Source organism: Aotus nancymaae, unplaced genomic scaffold (assembly GCF_030222135.1).
Source record: "Aotus nancymaae isolate 86718 unplaced genomic scaffold, 86718_ANA_hifiasm-v0.15.2.pri h1tg000193l, whole genome shotgun sequence".
Lineage (NCBI taxonomy): Eukaryota > Metazoa > Chordata > Mammalia > Primates > Aotidae > Aotus > Aotus nancymaae.
This window is the reverse complement of record NW_026988608.1, coordinates 475,150-496,238: the sequence shown is the minus strand read 5'-3', so window position 1 is coordinate 496,238 and position 21,089 is coordinate 475,150. Positions and strand designations below refer to the sequence as shown.

The following is a 21,089-nucleotide window of genomic DNA, read 5'->3' as shown; positions in this document are numbered from 1 at the left end:
CCGGCCGGTCCGCCCTGCTGACTCACACTGACACGGTTCACCGCAGGCGCACCTCAGCTTTGGCGTATCCGGACTGGAGAACGTTTAATAAAGGGCGGAAAATTCCTTCCACATCCGTCTCCCTGTTTCTCGCGGCTCCCCCCGGGTCGCGCAGTCCTCGGCCGGGCGAGTTTCCGCGCCAGGGCCGGTGCCTCGGGCGGGCGCGAGCGGGGCCCGGGGTCTCTTTAAACGCGCTCTGCAGTGTGACGGCGGCCGCCCGGCTGGAGGAGCCGTCCCCACCCTGCGGCAGGAGCCCGCCCCGGTCCCCATGGTTACGCGCCTGCCTCCGGCCGCCCGGGTCCCCGCTGTCGCCGCGGGAGGCGCGCGCAGAGGCGGCGGTGCTGCTGGCCTGGCCGGGGCCGCCCGTGCGCGGGGTTGTGACTCACCGGCCGGCGCCGCAGCCCCGCGATCTGTTGATAACTCGCCGCGGCCCTGGCGGATGGAGAGCGGGTCCCCGGCGCGGGGGGCGCGGCGCGTCGGCCTCGGGGAGAGCGGCCCGGCCGCCCCTGCAGCTGCTTCGGCCGAGGCCGGTGAGAAGTTGGGGTGTGGGCGGCGGGAGGGGCGCGCGAGGCCGCCCTGGGGTGACGCCGGCCGCGGGGAAAGCGGCTCCGAGTAACTTTCGGCTTCGCTGGGGCGGGAGGCGCCGCGGAGATCCGGGGTCCCCGCCCGGCGCCGCGACCTGAGCTCGACCCCCTCCAGGCAGAGCGGGCGCCGGGGCCGGGCTGGGGCGGGCGGCGAACGGTGCCGGCTCCCGGTGCGAACGCCCGGCGCGCCTGGCTTTGTCAGCCCGAGATGGCTGAGTTTGGCTCCGGAGCCGGGAGGGGCAGCGCAGACCGATTTTCAAATATGGAGAAGGAGACGCATCAGCCGCGGGCGCGTTCCGTCCGAGAGGCGCGGGGCCCCCGGTCCCCACCGGCACCGCCCCCGTCAGCCGCAGGTGCAGCCCCAGGCGGCCCCGCGGAGGGGAGGGAAGGACCGAGCGGGGCCGCGGCTGCTCCCTGGCAGGGTCGGGGGCTGCGCGCTGCCCACCGCGGGGACCCTCCGCCCGCCCCGCTCACCTCCGCTGTCTCCGCAGATGGGAGCAGCTCCGGGACCGCGCCCGCCCCGCCACGGTCACCCTGAGGCCCCGGCCCGGGAGCGCGACCTCCTGGCCGCTGTCTGGGACTTTGACCTTCCGGAGGCCATGGAGGCCGGAGGGGAGAAGGGCGCGACCTAACGGCCTGGACGCCTCCTCCCGCGGCGCTCGCGCTCCGGTAACTCTGCAGCGCTCATGGTGAGTACCGGGTCCTGGGGGTCCTGCGGCCGGGGCCGGGCCAATGCGGGGGTGGCCACGCGCTTGTGGACTGCCTGGCAGGAAAAGTTGTGGAGTGTTTGGCGGGTGAGCGGGCTTGGGGCGCAGTGCCGGGGCGGGGGCCCGGGGCAGGCCTGGAGGCTCTCCGGGGCCGCCTGTCTGGGCGCCCTGTGCTCCCGCGTGCTGGGTGCTGATCATACTAATTAGTTCCAGGCATACGGCAATGTCGAACCATTTGATCAATGGAGGTGACATCCCTCCTGCAGAGCTGGCATCCGTGCCCTGTGAAAACCTTGTCTGGGCCCAGGCTGGGGTCCCTGCCACCCCAGGCCCCTCCACCCCGGTCACAGGGCCTCCCCCACTGCACCCTGCAGCGCCTTCCCATCAGAAAGTCGATGAAAGCCAGCGGGGGCAGACGTGGGTGGGCTTGGGCAGCGGAGGCTGTGGCAGAGAGAAGGCGGCCGTGCACGGGGCAGGCGCAGGAAGGGTGTTTCTCCGGGAAGGGGCTTCTGGCAGGCGGCTCGCTGGAGCGGCAAGCGGGCCCATCGCACGTCCCTCCCCGGGGCTCCTGCAAGCTTTCGCTGCGGTTGCTGACGGTCTGGGTTCCGGAAGGGCTGACGGCCGGGTGAACAATGCATTGTGTGTGCTGGTAAGGGGCAGCTGACAGGCGGTGAGGACCCAGGGCACGTGCAGAGAATGCCGATGGCCCCCAGAATGTGCAGCCGCCAGAGACGCCAGCACGTGCGCTTCAGAGTGACCTGGTGTCCGCTGCATGAGGAGACATCCGTCTGAGTCACTCGCTCATTTTCTTCTTGTTCCATTCAAAATGTCCAAGCAAGAGATGCCTTTTGCCAAAACTCAGCCTCATCCCCCAGTGTGGCTGCGCCTCTGAGGCTGGCCGAGGTCTCCGCGCTTGCCTTTCAGACACCTGACAGCGCCTCAGGAGACAGCAGGCCGGCCCCAGGGCTCCCGCCAGCCTCAAGAACCGCCGCTGTCACCCGCAGGTGCCACATCCAGCACAGCCCCAGGCCTCCCAGTTGGCAGGATCTGTGGCTTTTCAGCCTCAAATTCAGGTCCTCGTCTGCAAAATGGAAAGCTGTCATTGACAGAGGACAGTGAATGGAATGGAGAAGGGCTTCAGAAGGCGGGGGCGGGGGGCTGCAGCTCAGGGTCCTGCTCATCCCCTTCCCCGCCGCCTCCTCTCCAACCCTCAGCCCCTCTACAAAATCCTGTGCAGGACCCTCCCCAGTCCAAGAAGGGCACCCTCCCCTCGCAGGCTGAACCTGTCCAGTCACTCTCCTCTCGGCTCCTGGCTCCTGGTGGAGCTTTCTGCTGCCACCTGCTCTGCCCAGGGCCACTGGGTCCCAGCCGGCCGGGTGCTGCCCAGCCCGGGGTTCCTGCTCACCCAAGACTGTGAAAGCCTGTTCAGTTCTATCTGTCTGGAGAATGTGGCATTTCAGCAGTTCACTGGGGTTTTTATTCATAACAAGTAACATTTACACCCGAGAGAATCTCTGAAAGGGAAGACGATGTGTGGGGCTCACAGTGCAGATACGTGGCAGGCTCACCCCACGGCTGCGGGGTCTTGGGAGGGAAGCCTGGAGGCCATGGCCAGGGCAGGGTGGCTCCACTCTGCCTGCCCCACTGCTGCGCCCTCAGGCTCCCAACCCCTGCGGGGGGCAAGCTGCCTGCTGAGCTCTGAAGGGTAAAGGCTCTGGACCCTGAGCTGCTGTCCCACAGGCCGGTTTGTCAGCCCTGCTGCCCTACAGGATGGAAACTTTGCTCCCCTCTGGGGGGACCTGCAGGCCACTTGTCCGGTGGTTAAAGCTGGGGCACGTCCTCTGGCGAGCTGCGTCTCCATCACCACTGTTAACAAGCGAAAGCAAACGTGAATTTGCCGGTCTCCGCAAGGGGTGCTGTTAGGACTTATGATCCAGCGGGCTCTGGAATAGGTGGCACTTTGCACCCGGTGACCTGCAGGCCTCACACTGGGCTCGGGGAACAGTTGTTCTCGGGGAACTCCAACTGTCAGTCTTTGGAACGCGATAAAACTGCAGATATTTCTGCTTTCCCTGTGTCGAGTCTCTGAGTCTGGGGGCCTCGCTGAGACACCTTACACTCAGCACAGGCCCAGCTCTCCCAGTAACACTGTTTGTGGTCAGAAACTAAACTGAATAATCAGATTGGCGTGACTGATGTGGTGTGGTGTGCGGTGTGGGCTGCTGTACTGTGACACAATATGGATTGCAGTGGTGTGGTGTGGCTGGTGTACTGTGGTTGCTGTGGGGTGGGGTGGTGTGGATGGTGTAGTGTGGTTGCTGTGGGGTGGGGTGGTGTGGCTGGTGTACTGTGGTTGCTGTGGGGTGGGGTGGTGTGGCTGGTGTACTGTGGTTGCTGTGGGGTGGGGTGGTGTGGATGGTGTAGTGTGGTTACTGTGGGGTGGGGTGGTGTGGATGGTGTACTGTGGTTGCTGTGGGGTGGGGTGGTGTGGATGGTGTAGTATGGTTGCTGTGGGATGGGGTGGTGTGGCTGGTGTAGTGTGGTTGCTGTGGGGTGGGGTGGTGTGGCTGGTGTAATGTGGTTGCTGTGGGATGGGGTGGTGTGGCTGGTGTAATGTGGTTGATGTGGGGTGGGGTGGGGTGGCTGGTGTAATGTGGTTGCTGTGGGGTGGGGTAGTGTGGCTGGTGTAGTGTGGTTGCTGTGGGGTGGAGTGGTGTGACTGGTGTACTGTGGTTGCTGTGGGATGGGGTGGTGTGGATGGTGTAGTGTGGTTGCTGTGGGGTGGGGTGGTGTGGCTGGTGTACTGTGGTTGCTGTGGGGTGGGGTGGTGTGGCTGGTGTAGTGTGGTTACTGTGGGGTGGGGTGGTGTGGCTGGTGTACTGTGGTTGCTGTGGGGTGGGGTGGTGTGGCTGGTGTACTGTGGTTGCTGTGGGGTGGGGTGGTGTGGCTGGTGTACTGTGGTTGCTGTGGGGTGGGGTGGTGTGGATGGTGTAGTGTGGTTGCTGTGGGGTGGGGTGGTGTGGCTGGTGTACTGTGGTTGCTGTGGGGTGGTGTGGTGTGGATGGTGTACTGTGGTTGCTGTGGGGTGGGGTGGTGTGGCTGGTGTAGTGTAGTTGCTGTGGGGTGGGGTGGTGTGGCTGGTGTACTGTGGTTGCTGTGGGATGGGGTGGTGTGGATGGTGTAGTGTGGTTGCTGTGGGGTGGGGTGGTGTGGATGGTGTACTGTGGTTGCTGTGGGGTGGGGTGGTGTGGCTGGTGTACTGTGGTTGCTGTGGGGTGGGGTGGTGTGGATGGTGTAGTGTGGTTGCTGTGGGGTGGGGTGGTGTGGCTGGTGTACTGTGGTTGCTGTGGGGTGGGGTGGTGTGGCTGGTGTAGTGTGGTTGCTGTGGGGTGGGGTGGTGTGGCTGGTGTACTGTGGTTGCTGTGGGGTGGGGTGGTGTGGATGGTGTAGTGTGGTTGCTGTGGGGTGGGGTGGTGTGGCTGGTGTACTGTGGTTGCTGTGGGGTGGTGTGGTGTGGATGGTGTACTGTGGTTGCTGTGGGGTGGGGTGGTGTGGCTGGTGTAGTGTAGTTGCTGTGGGGTGGGGTGGTGTGGCTGGTGTACTGTGGTTGCTGTGGGATGGGGTGGTGTGGATGGTGTAGTGTGGTTGCTGTGGGGTGGGGTGGTGTGGATGGTGTACTGTGGTTGCTGTGGGGTGGGGTGGTGTGGCTGGTGTAGTGTAGTTGCTGTGGGGTGGGGTGGTGTGGCTGGTGTACTGTGGTTGCTGTGGGATGGGGTGGTGTGGATGGTGTAGTGTGGTTGCTGTGGGGTGGGGTGGTGTGGATGGTGTAGTGTGGTTGCTGTGGGGTGGGGTGGTGTGGCTGGTGTACTGTGGTTGCTGTGGGATGGGGTGGTGTGGCTGGTGTACTGTGGTTGCTGTGGGGTGGGGTGGTGTGGCTGGTGTAGTGTGGTTGCTGTGGGGTGGGGTGGTGTGGCTGGTGTAGTGTGGTTGCTGTGGGGTGGGGTGGTGTGGATGGTGTAGTGTAGTTGCTGTGGGGTGGGGTGGTGTGGATGGTGTACTGTGGTCGCTGTGGGATGGGGTGGTGTGGCTGGTGTAATGTGGTTGCTGTGGGGTGGGGTGGTGTGGATGGTGTAGTGTGGTTGCTGTGGGGTGGGGTGGTGTGGCTGGTGTACTGTGGTTGCTGTGGGATGGGGTGGTGTGGATGGTGTACTGTGGTTGCTGTGGGGTGGGGTGGTGTGGCTGGTGTACTGTGGTTGCTGTGGGGTGGGGTGGTGTGGCTGGTGTAGTGTGGTTACTGTGGGGTGGGGTGGTGTGGCTGGTGTACTGTGGTTGCTGTGGGGTGGGGTTGTGTGGCTGGTGTACTGTGGTTGCTGTGGGGTGGGGTGGTGTGGCTGGTGTAGTGTGGTTGCTGTGGGATGGGGTGGTGTGGCTGGTGTACTGTGGTTGCTGTGGGGTGGGGTGGTGTGGATGGTGTAGTGTGGTTGCTGTGGGGTGGGGTGGTGTGGATGGTGTACTGTGGTTGCTGTGGGGTGGGGTGGTGTGGCTGGTGTAGTGTAGTTGCTGTGGGGTGGGGTGGTGTGGCTGGTGTAGTGTAGTTGCTGTGGGGTGGGGTGGTGTGGCTGGTGTACTGTGGTTGCTGTGGGATGGGGTGGTGTGGATGGTGTAGTGTGGTTGCTGTGGGGTGGGGTGGTGTGGATGGTGTACTGTGGTTGCTGTGGGGTGGGGTGGTGTGGCTGGTGTACTGTGGTTGCTGTGGGATGGGGTGGTGTGGATGGTGTACTGTGGTTGCTGTGGGATGGGGTGGTGTGGATGGTGTACTGTGGTTGCTGTGGGGTGGGGTGGTGTGGCTGGTGTAGTGTGGTTGCTGTGGGATGGGGTGGTGTGGATGGTGTACTGTGGTTGCTGTGGGGTGGGGTGGTGTGGATGGTGTACTGTGGTTGCTGTGGGGTGGGGTGGTGTGGATGGTGTAGTGTAGTTGCTGTGGGGTGGGGTGGTGTGGATGGTGTACTGTGGTCGCTGTGGGATGGGGTGGTGTGGCTGGTGTAATGTGGTTGCTGTGGGGTGGGGTGGTGTGGCTGGTGTACTGTGGTTGCTGTGGGGTGGGGTGGATGGTGTAGTGTGGTTGCTGTGGGGTGGGGTGGTGTGGCTGGTGTAGTGTGGTTGCTGTGGGGTGGGGTGATATGGGCTGGTGTGCTGCGGTTGCTGTGGAATGAGACGGTGTGCCTGGTGTGTGGTTGCTGTGTGGTGAGGTGCTGTGGCTGGTGGAGTTCTGTTTTTGTGGGATAGGGTTTGGTATGAAGATGTGGTTTTGCCCCTTGTCTCTACTTTTTTTTGTGGAATGGAGTCTCACCTTGTCGCCAGGCTGGAGTGTAGTTGCGTTACCCCAGCTCACTGCAACCTCCCTCTCCTGGGTCGAAGCGATTCCCCCGCCTCAGCCTCCCAAGTAGCTGGAACTACAAGCGTGCGCCACCATGCCCAGCTAATTTTTGCATTTAGTAGCAGCAGGGTTTCACCATGTTGGCCAGGAGGGTCTCGATCTCCTGACCTCGTTGTCCGTCTGCCTCGGCCTCCCAAAGTGCTGGGATTCCAGGTGTGAGCTTGAGCTCATCCTCCCTACGGCACCCTCACCTGGTTAGTGTCTGTGATTCTGTGTGGTCACCTGTGAGCTGCCAGCTCTCCGTGAGGAGGGTGGGGACCCTCACAGAGAACTGAACACAGCCCTTTCCAGCTCTCAATTCCGGGCTGACTCTTCCTCACTGGAAGTGCCCTCAGCCGGGCACCGTGGCTCACGCCTGTAATCCCAGCACTTTGGGAGGCCGAGGCAGTAGGATCACCTGAGGTCAGGAGTTCAAGACAAGTCTGGCCAACGTGGTAAAACCCGTCTCTACTAAAAATACAAAAAGTAGCCAGGTATGGTGGTGGACGCCGGTAAACCCAGGTACTTGGGAGGCTGAGGCAGGAGAATTGCTTGAACCTGGGAGGTGGAGGTTGTAGTGAACTGAGATCACACCACTGCACTCCAGCCTGGGCAACAAGAGCGAAGCTTCACTTCAAATAAAAAAAAAAAGGGTTTGGAGGCGCCGATTGCTGCGTCCTGCAGTTCCCAAATGGCAGGACTGAGTGAGAGGCCAAGCCTGACCCGCCCCCGCTTGGGGTGGGGGATCCCAGAGACCTGGTGTATGCGGAGAGTTCCTCGGGTCTAACACTTCCTTCCCCACACGTCAGCACCCCGCATCCGGAAAGGACAGAGTGCCTTGGAAGCCTCCACGGAGATGAGGCAGGCGGCTGAAGGGTGAAGCCCTCCAGCGCCCGCGCTGTGACTCTGGGAAGCTCCCAGGCCCAAGGTCAAGGCCAGGCTCCCGGTGGTGCCCCAGGAAGGGGAGCCTCGGAAGCCAAGAGTGAGGAGGAGGCTGAAGGTGCACCCGAGGCCCTGCCGTCCAAAGGCAGCCCTGAACAGAACCAGGGTCAGGTCCGGGGCCAGCGGCGGCTGTGGGAGATTCGGAGCTCTGAGTTGCTGGGAAGAAGTGAGCCCGCGTGTGGGGGTTTATCTGCGGGAGTCTCACACGGTGGCCTCCGCCTGGCCTGGGTGTTCAGGAGGGTCAGGGGCCTGGGACGCGGGGTCTCCTCACAGGCTGGGTTTCTGAACATTTCGGAGCTGTACTGAGTTCTTTTCAATTTGTTGCTTTTTAGTGTAATATCTAAATCACAAAAAATGGCTGCAGTCTACTGCCGTCACCCACGGGGGGAGCCGGTCATCCCCCACCCCACTTCACGTTTTCTGTAAAATGAAGAACTTTAAACAAGTAACTACCAGCCTAGAAAGAAAGTATCTGTGACATTTTAACTTTTTTTTCCAAATCTCTTCAAAACTTTACTAGCCCAGATACCTCTCCAAGAGAAGAATCATAGCACACCTTACAGATGTAATGCAGAACACGGACCATCGTGCTCGGGTGAATGTCGCTTCTCCGCACCTCTGCGTGTCCCCGGAACACACGCATGTAGATGCAGTTACCGTTTAAAAGGCAGACGGGGATACATCAGGCTCTCATGAAACCAGTCTTCGTTGGCACAGAACCAGGAAGTAAAACAGGGAGAACCAGGAAAACCAAGGAGGAAGAAGATGAAGAACCAGGAAGAAGCACCTGGAAGAAGAAGGAGAAAGCGGGGAGGGGAGGAGGGAGGAGGGAGGATGACGGGGAAGGAAGGAAGGGAGGGAAAAGAGGGAGGGAGGAGAGAGAACCTGAACCTGGAAGGAGGAGAAGGAGCAGGAATGGAAGCGCCTGGAGGACACCTGCTCCCTCCTCGCCAGCCGGAGCGGCGGGCCTGGCCCCGGACGCCTCACTGCCAGGGAGCTGGTGTTCCCCCGGTTTGAAGAGGTCCCTTTTCCACCTCTCGCTGTCACAGAAGGGTTAAGTGTTGATCAGAAAACTCACACGTAATTTCTTCCCGTCTTCACTCCTCTCTTCTCGTCTCTTTAACACACTGACGCCCTTGATGGGCAGAACACAACAGAGGCCTCCAATTAAAAAGACAGAAAATGGAGAAGGAAGTTGGCCGAGAAAGAGGAGACACAAGTAAGCCGGAACTGGAGCCCACGTTGGGCCCACACGCTGGCTCCGAGGCAGCCGATGGGAGGTGGAAGCCGCCTTCCCAGGGGAAGCGGAGACGGCTCTGGGCGGCTTCTCCAGCAACCTGGGCCATCCTGCAGGCACAGAACCGAGCTGCCATTCTGGCCATTCCATCTGCGCCAGGAAGGTTGGGGGCCACCTTCATCCACCCCACCCCGCCCCCTTGGGTTTCCTGGGCCGTGTTCTTTAGCCCCCGAGCCCGGCTGCGTTCCATGCCGAGGGTCCCAGAGTTCTGCTGCGTTCCTCGCCGAGGGTCCCGGAGCTCTGAGCGTTCCATGCCGAGGGCCCCGGAGCTCTGAGCGCTCCATGCAGAGGGCCCCGGAGCTCTGCTTCTGTGGCCTTGCAGGGACCTGTCGGCCACCACCTCAGCCAGGCTCCGTTCAGCCACAAACCGGACCATCAGACCTGGGGACACGTGCAAAGAGGAGCCCATGGAGGTGCAAACTTTGAAACGCAGCATCCGTCCCCACTACGCAGCACGTCCTTTGAATTTTAAATATCACCTCTAAAAATGTAAACAGGCACTGCTGGTAACTGTAATTTGGGGAAAAGAAAAAAAATAAACGAAAACAAATCGAATGTCTGTTTTTACCAAATCTGCTGACCCACGGATCACCGCACGGGGGGGCGGTCCCCGGCCCGACCGTCGGTCTCACAGCGGCTCCGGGAGTCCAGCCTGCCCCGCTGCCTCGGTCCCGTGAAGCCTCACCGCTTGGCCTTCAGGCGAGAAGCCCCCACGCACGCCGGCGTGGCCCCCACTGTCACCGGAGCCCGGGAGGCGTCCTCCCCCACAGCACAGCCCACATGTTGGACGCACACTCTGAGATGCTTGCCTCTTGCGTGAAAAGCAGCTCTGACGGGGTTAACATGAAGGAGTTTGTGTTAGTGACTAAAAGCCGCAGACAGGAGCCTTCACGTGTCTCCTTCACGGCCCTGGGGATGGAGGCAGCGGGTCAGGATGCAGCTGGCGGGTGCCGGACACTGGGGCTCACACTGTTGGCCGCCCCTGCCCCCACCCCGGCAGTCGAGCAGGAGTCTGAACCCAGCAGGAAGGCGCTGGGGGAATGCACGAGGGCCGGGGGCCAGACCACCCCGGCTCTTCAACACAACCGATGCGAAGTCCTTGTTCCGGGGTGACCCACCGAGGAAATACTCCTGCTAGAATCGGGAGCTGACTGCACACGGCTTCGCGCACACATCCGGGTTTGCAATAGAGTAAACGGTTTCAGTTCAGGTTTATTTTAGACCCTAGGTCAATGTCATGGAGGAACAGCCATCGATTCTCATGGAAGAATCCTGGGGAAGAGAATCCGTTAAACCCTCAGTTCTTCCACCCACAGGGGGCATCCTCCTCCTCCCAGCAGCAGAGAACTCACGAGATAACGTGAGCCAGGAACACGAGCTTCTCCGTGACTTTGGAGCTGCACGTGGCAGGGAGCGGGCGCCAAAGGAACCAGCAAATGGGGGACAACGGGTCCCACGCCCCCTGAGCCCCTGTGTTTCCCACGGTCTGGAGGCTGGAAGCCTGAGATAGAGCCGAGTGCGGGCTGGTGCCCCCAAGGCCTCCTCCCCGGCCTGCACACGCGTGTTTCTGGACTCTGGTGCCCCGAAGCCTCCTCCCCGGCCTGCACACGCGTGTTTCTGGACTCTGGTGACCCCGAGGCCCCTCCCGGGCCCACGCACCCCTCTGCACTTCCCTGGTGAGCTCATCTCACTCACCTGATGAATGAAAGCTGAAACCCCGTCAGCTCCAAGCCTTTCCAGTGGGGACGTTTTTCCCACAGTCCACCCGGCCACAGACAACGCATGTTCTCCTTTGAACTCTGACCCTGAACCCTCTTGGACGGCGAAGCAGGTGGAGTCGGTGGCGTCCAGACTCGGAGTGGGGCCTCCGTTCCGGGTCTGTGGGTGCCTGAGGGCCTCCACTCTTTCTCCGCCTCTCACAGAGGCTTGTACAGAATCCCATGAGATGTTGACAGGCAGGGTTTCGAGGCTGTGGGGCTCGGGGTGAGGCCGGGGCATCCCGGGGAATTCGCTGCCTCTCTGTAAGGTCCATCCAGACCCCACCCGGCCACCCCCAGGCTGCGGGAAGAGAGGAGGCTGGAGGCAGGCGTCCGCCGGCCAAAACCCCGCCCCGGGCGCTGTCTCAGAGCCGCACAAGGATGCCCTCGGCGAGCAGAGCCGTGGACGGCGAGGACGGATGGCGCTGGGTGGCTGCGCGGGGCCCCTCCCATGCACTCCCTAAGCGACCACAGACGCAGCCTGACCCTCCCGCCCCAGGCAGCCCCCTTTCCCTGAGGCCCCACGTGAAAATGCCTGGAGCGGCTGCCAGGGAGGCTGAGCCCGAAGGGGATTCCCAGGTGACGGTGCCGCCCACACAGAGCCCCCGGGTGGGGTCGGTCACGCGCGTCTCCTCTGCTTCCTCCTCAGGATCTGAAGACCGTGCTGTCCCTGCCCCAGTACCCAGGGGAGTTCCTGCACCCCGTGGTGTACGCCTGCACGGCTGTCATGCTGCTCTGCCTGCTGGCCTCCGTGGTCACCTACATCGTGCACCGGAGGTGAGCCTGGCACGGGCACGGGGGCCCACTTTGCCCCAAGAAACCTGCTCGTACCTTCAAAGGCAAGTCCCTGAAGGGCAATGTCACCCTGCCTGGTGTAGTAAAAAGTCCCTGAAGGTACAACTCAGTCACCGGCCAGCTCAGACCTGCCCAGCACCAGGTGCCCATCACACAGCCAGGGGGGACAGAGCCGGGGAAGACGCCCCGTCGGGGTTCTCAACAGCATCCCCCATGTCCTTAACTGGGCGAAACAAGTTCTCCCAGAAATGGGTGCCATGTGGGTCCAGACGCCCTGAGAAGCTCATGTCCCTGGGTGGTCAGCATGGCCTGCGGACAACGTGAGGGGGTCCAGCCGCCATCAGGGTGGGCGTGGCCTCAGCCAATCACCGGCAGAGGCTCAGGTATGTCTGAGGCTGAGGTGACCTTGGTCACGGACACAGCTTGGATGCGTCCAGGGCTGCAGTCTCGTCAGAGACTCGGACGCACTCGAATGAGGCTGTGATGGCCAGAAGAGGCGTGGGCAGGAGAGGCGTGGCCAGGAGAGGCGTGGCCAGGAGAGGCGTGGCCAGGAGAGGCGTGGGCAGAAGAGGCGTGGGCAGGTCCGAAACGTGGCTCAGTCTGTTGGGGCCGCTGTAGCAGAACACGGGGCCTCGAGGGTTTATCAACCACAGAAACTGGCTTCTCAGTTCTGGAGGCTAAGGTCTCAGACCAAGGCACGCACGACACTGTGTGGAGAGAGCCAGCTCCAGGCGCACAGACCGTGCCCGCTCCCCGTGTCCCTGCCGTGGAGGGAGGGGCCCTCTCGGGGATCTTTCTCAGGGCCCCTGATCCCACCACAACAGCTCTGCACAGAGGCCCCGCGTCCGAAGACCGTCGGCTTGGGGGTTAATGCCGTCCTAAGAACTGGGGGGATAAAATGCGTTCAGACCAGAGTGGCAGCGATTATGGGGAGAGGCTGAGGCCAGGCTGTGGCCGGAGTCTTGGTGGCCACGGTGTAGCCATACCTGTGCTGGCCACAGCCTGGGCAGGCCGGGCCTCAGACGTGGTGGTGGTCACGGAGAGGGTCGCGGCCACAGGCCGGCATGGCTGGCTCGGCCCCAGGCTACGGCCTCTTCCTGGCATGCCAGACCCCTGCTCAGAGGGATGACCCGTGCTGGAACCCTCTGTCTCTGAGACTGTGTGGCCATGTCCTGGAGTCTCAGAGCCTCAGCATCTTCATCCGCCCAGTGATCAGGTTGTCCAAGCTTCTGCAAACCCCTCCCAGCCTCAGGGTGCCAGGGCAACCTAGGACAGGACCGCCAGTGGCCACCACTCAGGGCACACTCGGCACGGCCCGTCTGCTCTCCCCTGACTGGGTCCTCGGACAGCCTGGACTCCCCGGGGACAGAGCCTGCACCCCAGGGTCTCCCCTCCATCCCTGCCCCACAGAGCGCTGCTCACATGCACCGGCTTTCCTTCCCCACAGCGCCATCCGCATCAGCCGTAAGGGCCGGCACACGCTCCTGAACTTCTGCTTCCACGCGGCCCTGACCTTCACAGTGTTCGCCGGTGGCATCAATCGCACCAAGTACCCCATCCTGTGCCAGGCGGTGAGTGTGGGGGCGGCTTCGTCAGCACCTACCAGAGGGGAAGTGTGTGAGCGTCGTCTTGTTTACGAAATAATATTCCAGCATGCGCCCAGATATTTCCTGGGAGGGGAGCCAGGCCCCAGACGGTCGGTGTCTCGGCTTCATGCTACAGGAGTCCACGTGCCTGCCCCACATTTGACCACAGGACTGATTCCGCTGCATGGCCCCCTCCAGGCCTGTGCTAACCTGACATTTACCGTCCCCAAAGGGAGCGCTCGCCGGGAGTAGGGACACAGCTGCCCCTCCCAGAGAAAGAGGTGGGGTCAGCTCAGGGAGGGGCATGTGCTCCGGTTCAGGGAGGAACCGGTGAACTCTGCCCCCGAGTCACCAGGAGGGCAAACTCTTCCCCTGCAGCAGATGCCCCCACCCCCAGGAGCCAAGCAGAGAGGCTACTCGGGGAGCCCTCCTCCCCTCGCAAGGAGAGCTGGAGCTTCAAGGCACTGAGCGTTGAGAAGAACCATGCACAGAAGGGTTCTTCAGGCCCAGGGGCCAGCCCGACCTTGGTTTAAAAGCGGGGTGCATGCATCACACGCAGCTTCCGGCAGAGCTCATGGTAGACACTTACATCCAGTCTAAGCTGAGTCCTCATCCACTGTGCACTTCAGCTCATGGCCAAGGAGAGGACCTGCCCGGAGCCTGTGTAGCCACAGCTCTGGGGCAGTTCCTGCCCTCACCCCCAGCCAGCCCAGCCCCAGTGGCCACCCGCCTCCAGCAGTCACACAGCCCAAGTTCAGCCCTAAGCACAGCCACCTCCACGACCCAGGCACAGCCAGGGGGTTTCCACGGATCGTCAGCCCTGCAGTTTCTGGGACCCTCCCATCGTAACTGGCACTGACGTGTGCCTGCAGACAGCAGTGGCCGAGATTCACGCAGGGGCTGTTCCCACAGGGGCATCGGGGGAGAATCGGGGCTGAGTGCACAGAATCCCCCTCCCCTCCAGGCTCCCACACCTGCCTGCAGCAGCCGTGGGGCTTCCTTCCCAGCACCACACTTCCCTTTCTCAAGGTCGGGGCGGGCCAGGCAGGTGCTCACACACGCAGGGCCCTGGCATCCGGCACGCAGAGGAGACGTCATGTATGTGAGACCACAGGTCGTGGCAAACCACCAGGAGGCCATGCCCCCACCTAGGCCTGGGCCCAGCAGAGGAGTCACCGGCAGGCGCCTGAAGGCAGCTGAGGTCGGACACACCTCCCGCCTCCTTCATTGTTCCTCTGATAAGCCGGAAACAACCATAGCCAGTGCCCGGGAAACGCAATTGACATCCGGCCTGTGAGTGCCTGCAAGGGGCCATTTGGAGCTGGAGCCGGGACCGTTACCGCCAGGTCTGCACTTTGCCACCAAGCACGCCGCACGCCGGGATGAAGCCTGCTGGAACTGCGGGCGGGGATGCCACCCAGGGCCTTCGGCAGATCCTCCCTGTGCCTTCAGGACATCCGTCACTTTCTCACTCTCAGCCTGCCTGGGTGGGGCTCCTGGGGCCTGGACCTTCGGTGACAGCCTGGGGTGGCTGCTGGGGTGTTGGGGCCGCAGTCGGACTGGACTGGAAGGTTCCGGAGGGGTGCGATCTTGGAGGAGATCATGTTAAGGCAACAGCCTTCGGGAGGCAATGAGTGGAAAAGATTGTGGCCTATTTCCAGATGCTGCCCTGATCTCCCACAGAGCACCGTTCACTCACCCACTGAAAGTTACACTGACCGTTAGAGTTGGTCCATTTCACTCACTCACTCACTCACTCACTCACTCATTCACTCAGTCACTCAGTCACTCACTCATTCACTCACTCACTCAGTCACTCATTCACTCACTCATTCACTCATTCACTCACTCAGTCACTCACTTGTTCACTCGCTTGTTCACTCAGTCACTCACTCATTCACTCATTCACTCACTCACTCACTCGTTCACTCAGTTACTCAGTCACTCACTCACTCATTCACTCACTCACTCAGTCACTCAGTCACTCACTCACTCACTCATTCACTCAGTCACTCAGTCACTCACTCATTCACTCACTCACTCAGTCACTCAGTCACTCACTCATTCACTCACTCACTCACTCAGTCACTCACTCGTTCACTCGCTTGTTCACTCACTCACTCACTCATTCACTCATTCACTCACTCACTCACTCGTTCACTCAGTTACTCAGTCACTCACTCACTCATTCACTCATTCACTCACTCAGTCACTCACTCGTTCACTCGCTCATTCACTCAGTCACTCACTCAGTTACTCACTCACTCATTCACTCACTCACTCACTCAGTCACTCACTCGTTCACTCGCTTGTTCACTCACTCACTCATTCACTCATTCACTCACTCACTCACTCGTTCACTCAGTTACTCAGTCACTCACTCACTCATTCACTCACTCAGTCACTCACTCATTCACTCGCTCGTTCACTCAGTCACTCACTCAGTTACTCACTCACTCATTCACTCACTCATTCACTCAGTCACTCATTCACTCACTCACTCACTAAGTCACTCAGTCACTCACTCATTCACTCATTCACTCAGTCACTCACTCACTCACTAAGTCACTCAGTCACTCACTCATTCACTCATTCACTCACTCAGTCACTCACTCGTTCACTCGCTCATTCACTCGCTCATTCACTCAGTCACTCACTCACTCACTCACTCAGTTACTCACTCACTCATTCACTCACTCACTCACTCATTCACTCACTGACTCATTCACTCACTGACTCACTCACTCATTCACTCACTCACTCACTCACTGACTCACTCACTCAGCAAATGTTCCTAGTGCTGAGAGGAGCCAGTCCATGCTTGGGCACTGGGACACTACCAGAGACAAACCCATGTGGTCTCACTGTGGAGCAGCATTGAAGGACAGGAAGCAAGTGTGGAAAATGAACCGTAGGGGCAGCAGGAGGTAGGAGGTGTCCACCAGATGAGGGACGCCGGGCTTGGGAAGCGCAGGCAGCGGCCAAGGTGGCTGCAGCTCCAGTGCCAGTCAGGAAGCCATCAGGCGACGTTCTCGAGCTCCTGCTGACCAACCCCCCTGCTCTCCTGTGCTCTGCGACAGGAAGAAACTCTCTCTCACTAACACTGAGGCCAGGCGGGTTTCACATTCACGGCCTCCGGGTAAGGAGGAGAATTCAGCCACTACCAGCCGGAGGAAGGACACCTGAGGGGTCTAGTAACAACTAGACTTGGAGCCTGACCTGCGTGTGCCATTGGCGCCTGAGCGCAGCACTCCCCCAGCCGCTTCCTCCTGCCCACCAGGGCACAGCACTCCTCCAGCGGCCTTCCCACCTGTCTGCCCGGGCACAGCACTCCTCCAGCGGCCTTCCCACCTGCCCACCCTCCTCCCCGCCCCTGTCCCACCCACCTTCCTGCCTGCCTGCCCCACCAAGGGCCACAGCTCAGCACTGAGTGAATCCTGGTCCCAGGCTATGGATGGCTGGAAAGGACGATGGTAGCTATGGCAACAGAGAGCTGGCCATGAGCCCCATTAGCGTGCTGAGTGACATGGACATCAGAGACAGGCGTTGGCCCTGGGTCCGGCAGGAAGGGGCAGCGTGGAGCACTGTGGGAGGCCAGGGGCTTCCCTGCAGCTTCTCCGCTTGTCCAGCCTGGAGTCGGTGTCTGGGAGCCAGAGCTCTGCCGTTCACACCTCCTTGTGATCCGCAAATGCACACAGCCTGGGTGAGGCTCAGCCCAGACAGACAAGGGGCAGGGCCAGCTCTGTCGTCCTCCCTGCCCTCCTCAGCGCCCAGGGCGGTGACAATTAAAGCCCCACGGCTGCTTCCTGAAAAGAAGAAGCCCGAGGCCAGGCTGTGGAAGTTACCTCTGCCCGGCTCCTCCATGCGGTGGCCCGTGGTTCCCAGGCCTCCCTGTCTCTGCCAGGCTGCGTGAGGCCTGGGCGCTGTGACGGGACACGCCCCCACATTCCACGGCCAGGCCACGCCCCACACCACGGCCAGGCCACGCCTCCACACTCTGCGGCCACGCCCCACACCGCAGCCAGGCCACGCCTCCACACTCTGCGGCCACGCCTCCACACTCCGCGGCCACGCCTCCACACTCCGCGGCCACGCCTCACACTCCGCGGCAAGGCCACGCCTCACACTCCGCGGCAAGGCCACGCCTCACACTCCGCGGCAAGGCCACGCCCGGGGAAAGGGTTGGCTGGGCTTCCCCGGGACCTGCTGCCGGGGCTGCAGGAAGCTTATCTGAAACCCAAACGCAGCCCTCTGATCTTTCCAGCCCACCCCACGATATTCTCATCAGTTATTACAGAGCTTCCACATCAGTAAAAATTGAGCTCTGGATTTGATATTATCATAAATGGTGCGACGTTAGTTTTATGCAGCGAATCTCCGTGTTCCTTAAACATTTATGTCCTTCCCAATTATAGCAGTATTTTACCTGTCATTTCAAAATGTCAGGTTATTACGCCAAAGGTAGCAGCATGGCCCTCGTAATCAGCTAATGCAGAGTTTCCATAGCAATGAGAACCAGCGACCCGCAGGGTCCCACAAACGCCGTCCCCGTGGGGGGGTTCATCCTACTCACAAGGCCACAGTGAGAGCACACGGCGTGACCCCACTGAGGACTCTGCCTCCTCTCCCTCGGGGGACACCGTCCAGGTCTGAGTTCACGGGACGCTGGTCTGGAGCTCATGGGGTCCCACGCCTGGGCCACAGGGACCACGGGGGGCGTGCATGCAGGTCCCCGCTTTGGTGTGAGAGCACAGCCTCATGGGCCTCCACAGACTCCCTGCCCCATCTCCATGCAGAAGGGGAGCAAAGCTGAGCCGTTTGAGGGTCTCTGCAGCCCAGCTTCCCCCTGCGAGTTCCAGGCTGCTGTGGGCGGCCACCGTCTGCCCTGGGACATAGAAGCTCCTGGTGCAGTGTCTCCCTGTGGCCACCTGCTGCTGTCATTCTTGTCACTGAGAGCAGCCTCTGGAAGATGCAACGCTGGGCCGGGGCTGCAGGCTCTGGGGCGGGTGCTGCGAGGGCCTGGCTGCCCAGCTGATCACTGCTTCCCCACAGGTGGGCATCGTGCTGCATTACTCCACACTCTCCACCATGCTGTGGATCGGAGTGACTGCCAGGAACATCTACAAGCAGGTGACCAAGAAGGTCCCTCCGTGCCTGGACGCAGACCAGCCGCCATACCCCAGGCAGCCCCTGCTCAGGTACTGGGCACACGTGGGCACCAGGCCCTGCCACCTGGGCCCTGGACGCCGCAGACACCTTCTGGGTCTTGGCAAGCCTCCTCGTAGGCTACTAGGGGCCTGAGGACGATCCAGTCCCTGGGGGAGGTCTGGGCATGAGTTCATGTTCCCAGGGAGGGTGAAAAGCATGCAAAGGATCTGGGGGTGGGGCTGTGCTGGGGGGAGGGGCACCGATCGCTGGGGGCGAGACAGCGTGGTGAGGGGACGGGCATCTGTTGCTGGGGATGGGCCGGAGGGGCCTAAGAGCGGAGGGTCCCAGTGGGGAGCGGTGTCTGAGGCAGGCGGTGCCCTGCCCTCCACATCTGCGGCTAGGGCCCGGCTGGTCTGGGGCTGGCGTGTGTTGGGGGCTGGATAAGTCTCCCGTGCTGCAGACATGATGGCCCAAGACCCTCTGTGCCCCCCAGGACAGCCACACCGGGAAAACGGGCTCGGGTTGGCTTCGGCTTCAGCTTCGGCCTTGTGGTCTCTGTGACATCAGGCAGCAGACAGTTGGTGGGTGGAAAGCTCACACACTCATGCACGATTTCAAGGTGGCCCTGGCCTGGGCCCTTCAGACCAGGAGGCAGGTGTGGTCCCTGGTTCCCAGCACCTCCCCGTTTCTGCTGTGTGAGGCCCGGGTGCTAGGAAGCTCCCCCCGTCCACCCGAGGCGTGCACCATTCTTCCTCCAGCCAGGAATTCACCTCAGCCTTGGAGGGAACCATGGGCCTGCCGGTGGGGCCTCCCTCCCTCCCTCAGTCCAGAGCCAGGGAAACACGGGCGTCCACGTCTGGGCAGTGGCAGAGACTCCTCTGCGCCAGCAGGAAAAAGCCAGGTCAGGGAGCACCGGCAGCTGCTTTAGACGGGGCCTGCCCACAGCCAAGACCGGGCTGCAGAGCTCGCTGGGCAGTTCCAGCATCTTTGACGTTTCCTTTTCTGAATGGAGACTGAATCCCAAACACGCAGCCGGCAAAAGCCAGGCTCAGAGCGTGGCCTCGAGGACTTGGGTGTCACTGGCCCATCCCCTGGGGTCCCCTGAGGCTCCCTAAATGCCTGCCTTGGGCACTTGTGGTATTCCCAGAGCAGCGCCCCGTGTGAGGCAGCACCCCAGAGGGTGCTCTGCGCCTGGGGGCCCCGGGGGGTCCGGTCGCGCGTGAGTTGTGGCCCGGAGCTGGCACACAGACCGTCCAGCAACGCCGCGTCCACACCCGTCTGAAGAGTTCGCTTCAAGGCAGACAGGGCCACGTCTGTGCCGCTTCCGTAAACAGGGCTCCCTTCCATCTGGAGCGTTTTCCGACACCGAGTTTCAGATCCACGCAGGCGTGTAGCTGCTTAGCAACCAGGCCGGGCGGTGCCTCTGCCGCGTGTAGGGGCTGGAGAGGCGGGTTTCATTATCCTGCCAGGGAGGCCCAGTCCCCTGGGTTTATAAATCACTCTCAAAATGCATTTCCTCATCTGTGATTGACGGAAGCCGCCTGGTTTTGAAGGCCAGGCTGGCAGCCGCGGAACACCCGGCCCTCTTCCGTCTGTGTCTGTTGATGGCGCCACAGAGCCACGCGTCTGTCCAGGAGCCGTGGGGCCACGGGCCTGGGGCTCAGCGATGAATGGCGGACCCAGCCACAGCAAGGCCCTGCTTATGGCCACGGCACCGAGGCGACTGCTGTTCCTCCTGGGGCTGCCTGGGGACAAACATCCTCCACCCCCTCCCCGCTGGGCCCCCTTCCTGTGTGCAGAAAAGTCTTGACATCGTGAGGCAGGGGCTGTCCCCCTGGTGCCGTGTTCCAGCATGTTCCCTGGTCTCTCTGTCTCCCCAGCCTTGCCCTGCATGCCTTGCCAGGGCTCGGCCTGTGCCCCCTGCAGCAGGTGCAGACTCGTGGGTGGTGGCAGCATTGGCCTGGGCTTCACCGAGGGCCTGCCCCCTCCACAGCCAGGCCTGGGGCTGCCGGGGACTGTGCTGACAGACTGGGCCTGGGGCTGCCGGGGACCGTGCTGGGGGACCGGGCCTGGGGCTGCCGGGGACCGTGCTGGGGGACCGGGCCTGGGGCTGCCGGGAGGCCATGCTGGGGGACCGGGCCTGGGGCTGCTGGGGACCGTGCTGGGGGACTGGGCTGCACCTCTGCAGGGAGACCAGCAGGCCTGAGCGGGGCCTTTCCCCACACCCTGGAGGGACTCACGGTCTGCTCTCCCGGTCCTGGCCCAGAGCCTCTGCTCACCTCCCGCCTCCTTCCAGAAGCCTCCGCATCAGAGAGGCTCGTCCCAGTGGCCCTGCCCCATTCCCAGAACTCTAAGTGACCCGCACGTTGTCAGCGCCAACAGAAATTTAGTTCTGAGTTCCAAGAACCTCGACGTCTGGGAGGGAAGAGCACGGACACTGCTCAGCTCCGGCTGGGAGCCCTCCTGTCTGCCCTCCCTGGCCTCTCCTGCCCCTTGGGCACTGAAGGCCGGTCCCTCCAGCCTCCTCCCTGCACCTCAGCCCCCTCTTAGGTGAGACCCGTGACCCTCTGCGCAGCACCCACCCCCTACTGCAGAGCAACCACCCCCTGCCCCCTCCTCCCCTCAGTGACAATGACAGACGCGTCCCTCCAGCTTCGTATTCTCGGGGACTGGCATCCAGCCCCTGCTGCTGAAATGTTGAAGCCAGAAAGACGAATGGCAGGGAGGTGGTAAATACACGTGGCCTCTCGTGAAGGACCGCCATGCTCACCTGCGCCGGGTGTGTCGGCGGAAAGCAGTCAGCTCCACACCTTGCTCT

At 61.9% G+C, this 21,089-nt stretch overlaps 1 protein-coding gene across 2 annotated transcripts in view; it reads left to right on the top strand.

Annotated features, from left to right (window-relative positions):
• The first annotated feature begins 1,188 nt into the window (after positions 1-1,188).
• The window catches only part of ADGRA1 (adhesion G protein-coupled receptor A1), a 38,641-nt gene continuing 18,740 nt past the window's right edge, over positions 1,189-21,089 (top strand). Inside the window, exons 1-4 of one of the 2 annotated variants that reach the window (XM_064371830.1) lie at positions 1,189-1,312; positions 11,392-11,519; positions 12,985-13,108; positions 18,176-18,321. In XM_064371830.1, coding sequence (XP_064227900.1) covers positions 1,310-1,312; positions 11,392-11,519; positions 12,985-13,108; positions 18,176-18,321 — 401 coding nt within the window. In that variant the 5' untranslated portion in view covers positions 1,189-1,309. Of the gene's footprint in view, positions 1,313-11,391; positions 11,520-12,984; positions 13,109-18,175; positions 18,322-21,089 lie in introns of those variants that run through there. The other variant, XM_064371831.1, reaches the window with a different exon arrangement.